The 12500-nt window shown below is 34.2% G+C and overlaps 1 protein-coding gene across 1 annotated transcript in view; it reads right to left on the bottom strand.

The window, feature by feature from the left end:
• Nucleotides 1-9778: 9778 nt before the first annotated feature.
• The window catches only part of LOC135206703 (serine/threonine-protein kinase Nek8-like), a 123349-nt gene continuing 120627 nt past the window's right edge, over nucleotides 9779-12500 (bottom strand). Inside the window, exons 13-14 of the mRNA XM_064238124.1 lie at nucleotides 11540-11701; nucleotides 9779-10254 (exon numbers count right to left, since the gene is read on the bottom strand). Of these exons, the coding sequence (XP_064094194.1) occupies nucleotides 10079-10254; nucleotides 11540-11701 (338 nt within the window). The 3' untranslated portion in view covers nucleotides 9779-10078. The remainder of the gene's footprint in view (nucleotides 10255-11539; nucleotides 11702-12500) is intronic.

Below are 12500 nucleotides of genomic sequence, written 5' to 3'. Positions count from 1 at the left end.
AAAAATTCAAATTTTTCGTAGAATTACCACTCACTTTTTTTTCTCTCGCTGCATTTCATGTTTATCAAGATCCAAGACCACAGATTTCACCACTAAGCGAAATGGCAAATGAGCTGATGAAAATGGCGGAGAACAGAGCCCGAGGTAAACGCTAAAACAATAAATCTCTGTCCGAGGCAGAGAGATCCGTCCAGAGTCACAGACTAAAACGGTGAAACGGAGAACAGCCAACTGATCTGACGGACGTATCTCTCTCTTATCGGGAAGACACGGTCCATCAAGTTTTCTCCGGACCTCGGGATTACAGACGAGGACTCTTAAAGAATCAAGAGACTTTTTACATCCCCCTTTTTTTCAACACTCGTATGACCTTAGCTTTGAGGCGTAAGTATCTGTTTACAAAAGTAGACAGTAACCTATTTACGTTAAACGAAAACCAGACAAGAAATAATGGATGGACACTAGAATTGAAGAGATACAACACATCCCATTGTGGGAACTTCTTTACTTAAAAGATAATGTGACACATGGAATAAACTGCCACCATAAGTTGTAAACAGCAGCAGTGTGGAAGAGTTTAAAAGAAAGCTAAACAAAATTAGAACACTGTAAATGACACAGTTAAACCCACTCCTAGAGATGAGATAAGTGAGCACTGAAGTCTCCTCGGATGGACTCATAAGTCTTTGGGACATCCTAATCCTTGTAACTCCTTGTAACATAAAGGTCATCAAGTGATTTGTAAATAGTGTGAGTTATAAGTGAATATTTGTATTTACTGGGTTGTCTCAAAATACACTGCTAGAAAATATACTATTTTTAGTTTTGGCAAACTTGTCATTGAAGTAATCTTGACAGGACTTCGAAAAAACTTTATGGACTGATATAAAACAATTAGAAACAACACTGAATGGAATGAAAGGAAATAAAATTATAATAACTGGTCCCAACCGAGGCTACATTTCGAGCTAAGAGATGGTTTCTCTTCACCCTCATAAAAAAAAAGGAGAGAAAACTTTCCAAATTTCCACGTGCCATTAAATTTTCTTAATGTTTCGATAAGAGTCTTTGTCAAGTAAACAAAAAAATCGAACAAATGTTGCGGAGTATTGGTAGAAAATTATAATAATCGATCATTTCAAAATGAAACTAGTATCAGCTTTCTGCATGGACAAGTAATTTCACGTTTGTAGCCTTTCTTTTCTGTTTAATCCCAATTAATTTTAATGTCAAATCAATTCTGTCTTCTCTCTTTCTCTTGATTTTGAGGGTTTCATTACAAAATTGAGATGATCTGAATCGGCCTGTACTTGGCCCAAGTACAGGTAAATCTATTATCAAGGAAAAAAATTCCCCAAAAATTCTTAGGTTAAGCATATATGAAAATATATTAATTCCGAGGTAGAGCGAATTAGATATTAAAGGACATTGTAGCTCGATATATGTATATGAATCACGGTATTGTGATATGACTTATATATATATATATAATATATATATATATATATATATAGATATAGAATATATATATATATATATATATATATATCTATATGATATATATGTATATATATATATATATATATATATATATAGAGATATATAGATATATATATATTATAATATTATAATATATATTAGATTATATATATATATTATATATATATATGTTGTATGTATAGGAGGTGTATCATGTAGTTGTGTATTTGCGTATGTGTGTGGGAGCAAAAGAACTACTACCAAAATAGTCCCAACTATGACCACACTTTCCAAGTTTCATTTTAGAAAACTCCCAAGGTTAGATCTATAAGATGTTTGTACACAAAAAAAAAAAAAGAAAAAAAAAAAAAAAAAAAAAAAACTTTTTTAAGCAATTAACAAAGGCACCCCCACCCCAGGCCACCCCAACACCAGGTGGATTCGAGACCGACTCCAGAGGTATGCAAATTCGGAATTAGCTGCCAGCGTTTTCATTATCATTGTTTTCGAAAAAGATAATATAAGCGAGCCGTAACCGTCAGTTTCAGAATACATTCCACTTTGAATATTAAACTCACAATAAATAAAAAAAAGAGAAACATTTCTGCATGAAAAATAACTTTTCGTAACTATGAATATATTAAAAGACCATTTTGATATCGGACACAAAGACGACAAAAATTAAAAATGCAAAGTGAATGAGCAAGTGGAAATATTAGTAATTAGAAATATTAGAGTAAGGTAAATAAACTGTTTCGAAAAATTCATAACCGAACGTTACTGGAGCTGATCCAGTGACTTTGTAGACTGTTACGGTACTTACACCAACAAAATACGCATTTGCACTCGTGTGAGTGTATATATATATATATATATATATTATATATATTATATATATATATATATATAAATATATATATGCGTGTGGATGTATAGTACGTGTATATATGTATACATATATACATATATATATGTATATATATATACAAATATATATGTATGTGTATGTTATATATAGATATATTAAGATATATAACATATATACTATTACGTTGTGTATGTAAATATATATATATATACAGATAATATATATATATGCGTGGGTATACAGTACGTGTATAATGTATACAATACACACACACACACACACATATATATATATATATACAAATATATATAGTAGTATGTTATATAGTATAAGCACGCTTGGCTGTGTGAACGTATTCTTGTACGTGCATAGGTTTGAAAATTACACATGACGTTCTGTATATAAGTATGTAATCTTATAATCTTAAAAAGTACATACGCATACATACATATATCACACACTATATAATAATATATATATATAGTTATATATATGTATATATATATATATATATATATATATATATAATATATATATATATAATATTTAAAGCATATATGCCATTTCGTGTTAGTGAAACCTAGGTCTGATGTAAAATCCAAGCACAACGAGCGATGCAAGTAAAACAACGAAAAAAAAAAACTGCTATCGAAATACTTTGAAAAAGTCAGCAAGCATATCTTGAAAAGGCTCCAGAATTAAGCTGCCGCACATTCTTGTGGTAATAAATGTTACCCTATAAGGAATACCATATGTTAAATTGTAAAAAAAAAAAAAATGAAAGCTTCACAAAATAAAAATAAATAAATAAATAAAATGGAACCTGGGACTAGCACGCCTTCCGGAGTAGGCGAACAAGGCAGCAGCGAGCCAAACGGATATAATGCCCAAGAGAGTAGCAGCAACATCAACAACGACACTTCTGGCGAGTGCCAAGCGGATACGGGAGGAAAAGAAAGCAAGGTGTCCACCAGGTGTACCAGCAGGGAAAGTGGTCATGGTCCGATGCCAGTCCCCCTTCCCTCCCCTCGCCAGTCCAGCTCACTTCGTATCTCGCACACACGGTCCACCCTTGCTTCCACCAGGTACCAAGGGGTTCCGTCCGGAATGACCAGTCCGGTACCATTAGCGCACACCTGACCTTCGTGGATGACCTTTCAAATGGCGCCTTACTCGCTTGGGTAGCTATGGCGCTTAGGGAACGGCGGCTAGTCATTGCCACCAATGGAGTGTCCGTCGTGGCCTGTCTTTGCTGATGGATGTCCGCAAAATCCTTCACGAAAGAGGAGGAAGTCGAAGACAAGACGGACACCATCTCTCTCTCTCTCTCTCTCTCTCTCTCTCTCTCTCTCTCTCTCTCTTTCAAGCGAGGATGAGCGAAAAGGAAAGCGCGAAAATGTAAGGTAATATTTAATAGCGCGAAGGAAAGCCTGATGAAAATCCTAGCGCATTTCCTTAATGCTGGGCTTCTGCCAAATGCTTCATCATTTTCTTTTTCAAATTATAATCTTAAGAAAGTTGTTCGGCAACTGGTCTGATGCTCCTTTTCTTTTCCAGCCATTTCGTTCGGTGCCGTGAAATTCCTGTGATGGTGCAGTATTTAATGTGAAGAAAAGGCAGGTGCAATTTTACCCAAATATTTGACGTCAAATAACGTTTCTTGAAATAATCCACGGCGTTTTTCTTATCTAAAGCGAATTATCGGTACTCTTACATATCAGACAGATATCATCCAACGGGATAAATAAATAAATAAACACACATATATATATATATATATATATATATATATATATATATATATATATATATTAAGCATTCAGCAAAGACAGATGTCATCTCATTACATCCGGTATGAAATAAATTTTCAAACAGATTTATATGAAATCTACAAAAATATGTACTTTCAACTGCCGCCGTGATAGATTGTTTAAAAATAAACAAATTTTATCGTTCCGCCACTGATCAATGAATACAAATATCAAATCTTGATTGTAAAAAATAGTATAGACACATGCTGTCAATGTTATGAAAAATTTTTGCTGGAAGCAAACAAGCATTTTATATATATCATATATATATATATATATATATATATATATATAATATATATATATTATATATACCACGCAGACATGGAGTTCAATTTTCCAATATGAATTTTCTTTATAATTTGGGGATTTCCTGTAATTACAATAACTTCATGACGCTTCTTGTTTCATTATTTTGTAAGAGAAATTTCTATCCAGTTAATATTCCTTTAAAACACACACACACACACACACACACACAAACGAACGCTTGGAATAACCTGAGAAATTTATTAAATCAACTGGAGAGCAATCCATTGATGAACAGGCCAAAAAATATGAAAACCGAACGAAGGAAGGGATAAGACTAGAAGAGACGGAAAAGAAGTGTCAATAATAACATACAAAATACTAATGGGTGTATTTGTACTACTGGATGGAGATTACTGAGAAATAAGATTGAGCATCTCATGAAAATATTGGAGAAGGTACCGAAGGAAAGGCCGAGAAAATCGTTAGTTCGGCTTCAACCAGAGTGGTCTACAAATGAGTCTTTATCATTAAGTAAATAATCATTATGTTAAGTTTGTATGTCTCATTTCCAGGTTTTCACTCAGTCATTGAGAGTTAATAATACGGAGTGGCGATTTCCGCCAGACAATGTGACGTTCGGTGGTCTAGCACACAACTATACTCGAAATACAAGCACTATGTCAGCACTTTGCTTTTAATTCCCGTCGTTGAATTATTATAGTAACATGTTATTGAATTACAATTAAATTAATAATTACTGTACGGTACATTTCGAAATATTGTTCTGAGGTCTATTGTCACTGAAGTAACTGATTTTCTATTCTAATTGTACATACGAATGGTATAGAAACCTCATACACCGGAAAACATAAATAAATCGGCAAAGACATTTCTTCCTATTCTAAGGCTTTGGAACGATACAGAGTTGCTAAATATAGACTATCACGAGAAAGCAATTTTAACTTACATTGAGACGTTAATATTACAATAACTGGAAATCAAGTTGCAATTAGAAAAGGTTTAAATAATATAAGATCTTACCAAATGGTTGGTTTGAGGCGAACGGGACTAGCCGATATAGGCTACCAAACTTCATTCCTTGATGTCACCCACGTGTGAAACGCATATTATTTAAAGGTAAACTCTGATTTGTTGAATATAAAAATTGACTATTGTCACCTGGTATAAAAAAAAAATAGGTTTTTTTTTTTTTTTTTTTTTTTTTAATTCGGTTTGTTTACGTCGTAATGAAATAACCTCACCAACTGGAGTGTGACATTTCGGTATTTCCTAGAGAAACCACATTTTACAAAAGGCATTTTGCTAAAAAACCCTAACGCTACTTTACTTATTTAAAACTGAATAATTACTTGCGCATACACTCTCCTACTGGCCTACCTACAGCAGAGTTCCTAATGACTAACAAAATACAGCAGATATCCTTACGCATCACAGAATCTTGTTCAAAACACCACACTGTTGACATTACAAGTAATCTATAGGACTAGGCCTATTTACTACACAGTATTTGTGTAACGAGTAAGATCTCTCTCCCTTCCTTACATGATGAGACATACTACTACATTAATATTAATGATGTTCTGAATTCAAAACTGACATTGCCACTGGACAATAAATACGCATTGTGACATAACGGAGAAAGCGTATCAAGACATTTAGGCTACCGGGCAAGCACAAACAAAAAATTACATCAATAAATTTCTGTATTCTTTGCTCACTTGTGATACGTTCCATTTTCTCATGAAGAGTTCCTGTGCCCATGCCTGCAGTTATACACAGCACCCAGTACCATATGAAGAGAATGAACGAACAAACAAATCGATGGATTCACTTGGCACCTACAAGGAAAACTTCGGCAGTTCCTGGGAGTTTGTTATCGGGGAAAGGCTCTGCACGTCGCTCAGGTGGCCGCACACCAATATAAGTATTGCTAGTAGAATACAGATAACGTCATCTGCAGTCATCATGGGCTCACTTTATCTTCCTTTCCATCCCGTATGGATAAATCACCTTCTAGCAGTCTATGTGCATTTAACCTGGTTCCGAAGCACACCGTCCGCAAACAGTTGTGGCCACACTAAAGAGCAATTGAAGTTTAAACAGCTTTACTTTATAGCTCCTTTTTCATATCATTATTACATTATTTTAACTGACACTGAATTCTCGCGTTGTTTACCACTTTATTTAATAGCAGGTACATCAGACTGTTTATTTTAATCGTTGACCATTACTTTTTCTGCAACAAAAACCCCTAAAAATAAGGGGAACAGGCTTATTCGGACCTTGGCTGATTCGGACCATGTACTGGCTTATTCGAACCTTCATATGATTGGCCGATTTTTCTATGCAGTTTTACCTCCTGAACAAGAATTTTAAGTAATATTTATTCGGACGACTGTAATTAACCCCCAGGGGCTCGTACTAAACACGGCGAAATACATTTGACGTCCCAATTCCTGGTGGCTTTCGTATTCGCGGGGACGAACGATGCGGAATGCGTATATAGAAATACCCATCGCTATAATATAAAATTATTAGTATGGGTCCGAATCAGCCAAGATTAAGGTCCAAATTGGCCACGGTTCGAATCAGCCAAGGTCCAAATAAGCCTTCATCGAAAATAAGAAATGTTACTAAACTCATTTTTATTGAATGTTACCAATTAATTTTTACTCTACTTTTAAACCCCTACCCTTTCGGTTTTCCTGTTTCTGAGGCAAAGCTATGGTTTTGGCTTTGACAACCAACGTTTCCTAGGTTAACAAAGTTCTTCACTTTCAGGGCTAGTCTCGTGTAATAGTACCCCAGTTTTCTGTTATGGGATTTCAGGTTCTTTACAGTAACGCTCTGATTTATTTTCTGTAGGATTTTACAAACGATAAATGTTCTGTGGCGTCCTCCACTGCAGAAAATATCAGAATCCTCTTCTTTTATTTACCTGATTCATCTGGCATACTATAAAATATCCTCTTCTTTGATACCATGCTCATGAAATCAATATGTTTCAGCTTCTTCACATTTGTACATTATCAGCTTTTCAGTGCTGCCCAAACAAGTGCTTAGGAACTTTAATCTTGCTACTGGCAGATTAAGAATATTGATTCCTCCTCTTCATCCCTCTCTCTCCAAAGCTATATCTTTCCTTAACATCCTCAAAAACAACTGTTATTTCATATGAGGCCATTTAAGTAACGTCCTGTCACTTCATCTAATAACTTTTCCCAAAACTCTTGCTTTTTTAGTTTTCTTGAGTGTGGTGTTATATACCCAGGAAACATTCACTTTCTTTTCTAGGATCATTTTATCCATACTATGATTTCTATCATTATATTATTTTAATCTTTATTATACTTTCATTTATTCATCCATCCTCTGCAATTTCATTTTGGCCCGCCTACTCCATTTTTTTTAGTCATATTACTGTAGGTACACCAAAATTCATATTTCTGTCACTGCATTGCCTTTGTGCCAGCTCCTGTAAATTCTTCAGTTATCTAACTCACTTTCTCAATCAAAATCCTACCATATATCCTCCGTAGTAGTAAAGTACATTTCATACTCATAATTCTTACAGCCTCCTCTGTCACAATACTCCTTATTCAAGTGATTATTCCTCTCGTCCATTCCCTTTGAAACGTATTGAGACACCTTACACAACCTGGTCAGCCATTCAACCATACTTTAACCACAATACCATAGCATCTCACAAATAATTCAGGTACCTTTCCATTCTCATACTGCTTGCTTTAACACATCTCAAAACGGAAGCTTAATCCATGTTTCTGATGATTTGTGTTACTTGGGGGTCATCCAGGAAGAGGGAGGCAAAGCTCCCTCAGCCAGGTTAGGGCATTGGACCCTAAGTGAGGTTAGGAAGGCAAGGTATGGTTAGGCCAGGACACAACATTCTAGAAAAAGTTTTGTTTGTTTTCGTCTGAGGAACTTGTTCCTGCCATTCTCAACTTACCCGCTATTTGTCATCCTTACTTCTGCAAAAAATTATTCCCACAAACATTATTTCATACTTACACCCAACTTTTCTGCTCTTGTGTCCACAGTACTGCCTCTCTCCTATTCTCCATAATCAGCAAGTATTCAAAATACTCACTCCATTGTAACATTATTTAATTTACTTCAGTCAGTATCTTTCATTCTGAGGCCCATTTGCTGATTTCTTACCTTTCTCTCTGTAAACCAACTTCTCCATAAAGTACTCAATGCTCAATTACACCTTGACTTCTTTATCCCTCTCTCTTCCTCTTAGCTGTGAACAATTAGTGGAGCAGCTGCAATCAGGCAAAATCACGTATGTATGTTAAGATACCTAAACTTTTCTCACTGGAAAGGCCAAGAGTGGGTATTAATCAGCATTGCATGACTCAGGTAGTGCTATACACTGTTCTCTTCTCTACTTTAGGAGGACAGGATGATTTACTGGTTTGTCCTGTAAATTGCCATTACAATGGATAAGTCTATAGAAACCAGTTAATCAATTATGCTTACTGCCCCTCATTTCCTGCTTTACATACCACTTTTAAATTATTAGAGCAGGTACAATGGCAATTACAAGGGAAACGGAGGAGACAGTGAGTAGCTACAGAATAATAAGAGTAATGGTTGGAATGTAGTCAAATATCATGTTGAAAATGAGGATGCTGTTGAGATGAATTGTCCAAAGGAGTGTGATGAGAAAGGTTGACAAGTTGTTATTCGAAAATGAGTAAACAGTATATGGAAGTGACCGGATGAAGACCAGAGAGAGTACTACTAATTCTGTGTTAACTCAGTAAAAGGAAATTATATCATAAAAGTATTTATGATATTGACGATTACCTCAAGAAGTACAATAAATTCATGCAAAATATTAAAAAAGTATTCATAACTAGTACTACAGTGGAACAGCCCTTGTATTTATGGGGGGATGCGTTCCAGACAACGCCCATCCCTCACAAATGGCTAGAATCCACAAATACTTAGAAGCCCAATAAATATGCTTAAAACTGCCTATTTTCTTAGTTTAAAATCAAGAAAAACCCACTAAAAACTGCTTTTACTGTTTTCTTAATAGTTTTGCCACAAAAAGTACATTAAATTATGAAATTGGTAGAAAATACAGTAATTTGAGGATATTTCTCACAGAAAAATGCCATGAATACGCAAATTTCCCATGAATAATGGGTAAATATGGCCCACAGAGAAATCCACGAATACATGAGTCCGTGAATGCCAAGAATGCTATTACAGGGTGTCCACTGTATATTAAAAATTATGATGCTATGCAACTGATAGTCACACTTACAATCTACTCCACAAGGGTGAATCAAATTGTAAAAATAAAAATACTCAATCACATAAAACCTCATATTTAATGAATAAGACTACATCCCTTGATAATTAAACTTTGTTTTCTTTGGTAAAATTTTGACAAGATAATTTCTGGATATGTTTCAAGTAATAAAAAAAAATGCTTTAAAAGTCAAGTGTATGACTGCTTGAATAAAAATATCACAGTGCTGTACTTTATAAATGCATAAAAATATATAATTCTGAAAAAGTCATCCTATTAAACTTAAAGGCACTTTCATAAAACAAGTTGCAGATTCTGCCAGCAAAACTTATAGTCTTTCAGTAATGTACCCAGCATGTCTCAAAATTTGTTACACACTATGATAGTACAACTTTCTGAAGAGGCTATGGCTACACGTCTGTCTCCACTTAGTGGTATATCAAGAAGGGAGGGTCGTATTTTTTCCATCAAACTGCACCTAGTTTGGTAGCTCTCTGGATCATCACCTTTTCCCCCCCAAGAGTAGACACGACCATCTGCAAAATTTAACAAAACTGTTATCAAGGCATCATCATTAATGAACAAATTCATCCAACTATCACACTTTTATTTCATATTTTCCACATACAATATGATGAAATAAGGATCAGTCTTATGAGAAAATGCATTGGTACATTATAGTTATATTTCAAAGCAACTCCATGCCAGCTTCTGAGCTTACATACACATACAATGAAAGATAAGAAATATATCAAATCAATTGGCTTTCAGATATACATAATAACTCGATCTTACTAAAATCTGGGCTTATTAGCCATGAGTAATTCAAAACTGATTTTTTCCCAATTTTGTTTAAAAATGCACCTGAAGTAATAGCAGACCTAAATACAATGAATAAATTTTCTTCATAACCACCCATGTTGTAGACTGCAGTCTGCAAGCTTAGCTATAGAAAGGCTTGAATCAGTGGTAATAACACAACCCATTTTAAAAGGATAATGTTTACTGAACACCAATTCACGGTGAAGTAAACACCTGGGGAACTGAACATAGCAGTAAACAGCATTCTTAGTTAATTAAAATTTAGGAAGATGCTAGACACACCACTAAGTTTGCAAATGGCCATCTATGTTAAGACTATCTCCTTCTGACAGGATTAAGATAAAACAGAAATATTTCTTGAAATAACAAGTATTACAGGCACCTTGCCCTGTACCATAAGAATTCCCTTTCACTGACTGCAAAACTGTTATAGAAGCTGCAATGTAATCAAAATATTAAATATTCTCCTCCTTTGCTTCAACATTTCTCAGTTATTAGTCTCTTAATTGTGATTAGTCATGTGAACTTTTATTAGTAGGTTTGCTTCTTTAATCTTTATGCTAGTCATGCATAAGTTGAACAATGATTAATCTTTAAGCATGCAGGGCAATCCAAATAAAATATCAAACAATGGAATAAAATAATAAATATGATAAAAAAATAATGAAATATTCATTTTTACAAAAAATCAGTAAAGAGTCAACAACAAAGCTTATTCACAATAATCCCTAAGGGAAATCTTGACTTACTCTATCTTCCTACCTCTGACAGATGAAATATTTAGTATACTTTCTATATCAAAAAGGGCAAAACACTGTACCTTAAATATAAATTTAATACTGTATTCCATACCCTTTCATACAAGTTAAACAATGCATTCTTATCTGTTTGGCTTACAAAGTACATAGTTACTAATGAAGTAAATAATGTAGTACATTGGAATATTCCTATTGAAAACTAAATGCATAAAACTAATTCTACACGAATAAATATTTTCACCTTTGGTAACTGCAACTGAAAATTCTTTGCCACAGGCAACTTCGACCACATGACTGCGGGAAACTGGCTCCATAACTCTGACAGGTACCCTTGGATTTTGTGAACCTTCATGACCTAACTGACCTGATGTATTTTTACCAGCAGTAAACACTTCACCTGCATCTAGAAAAAAAACAACAGTATTTTTCAAAGTATGAGTGGAACAATTGTAAAATAAATTTAAAGAGCTTCTGTTCTTATGATTTAATTCTATTTTGTGCTTTATAAATGTTTTATCAGCAGCATAAGTATAGAAGCAATCTCATACTGCCAATTAAAACAATACTTAAATATCAGATGAAACAAAACCTCAGGAAGCTCTATTTCACCTATTACTGTAAATCAATCATTTCACTAGCTAAACCAATGGAAAAGAAGTTGATACAGCAGGACAGAGGGAAACCATTATAACCCACAGATTTCTATCTATGAAATTTTAAAATTGGTTACAAAAACTCTTCATGCACTTGTATATGAAAAACTATTACACTATTTTACAAATTCTGAAGAGCTATTTAAGAGGGAGGTAATAGACTTCTGAGCTTTTCAACAGATGTTCTGTCAATTGGCAATCCTTTTAATTTTTGGAAAATCATCTTGGAACCACTAGTCTCCTTGTTACAAATATCTTTGAAGATGGCAGTAAAAACACTGCACAAAACATCTGTCAATGTCTCTTAACATACTGACTGAATGTAGATTGGCTAGTTGATAATGAATGAGTCCTAAACAATTCCTGTTATAACCATAACAGTCCTTTTATGATTACTTTACACTTCTAAGCAATAGAACCTAATAAATAAAAAAACTTTCAACAGGTTAAGGGGTAAGAAAGCTAATCAATCTAGACCACCCCAAAAAAATATGTCAATACATCTGAAATTATATTCAAAGGAAAAGAAAAATAAAAACTTGCAGTTGA

This window comes from Macrobrachium nipponense, chromosome 31 (assembly GCF_015104395.2).
Source record: "Macrobrachium nipponense isolate FS-2020 chromosome 31, ASM1510439v2, whole genome shotgun sequence".
Lineage (NCBI taxonomy): Eukaryota > Metazoa > Arthropoda > Malacostraca > Decapoda > Palaemonidae > Macrobrachium > Macrobrachium nipponense.
Note: the sequence above shows the minus strand (reverse complement) of the source record. Positions and strands in the feature narration are given on the sequence as shown.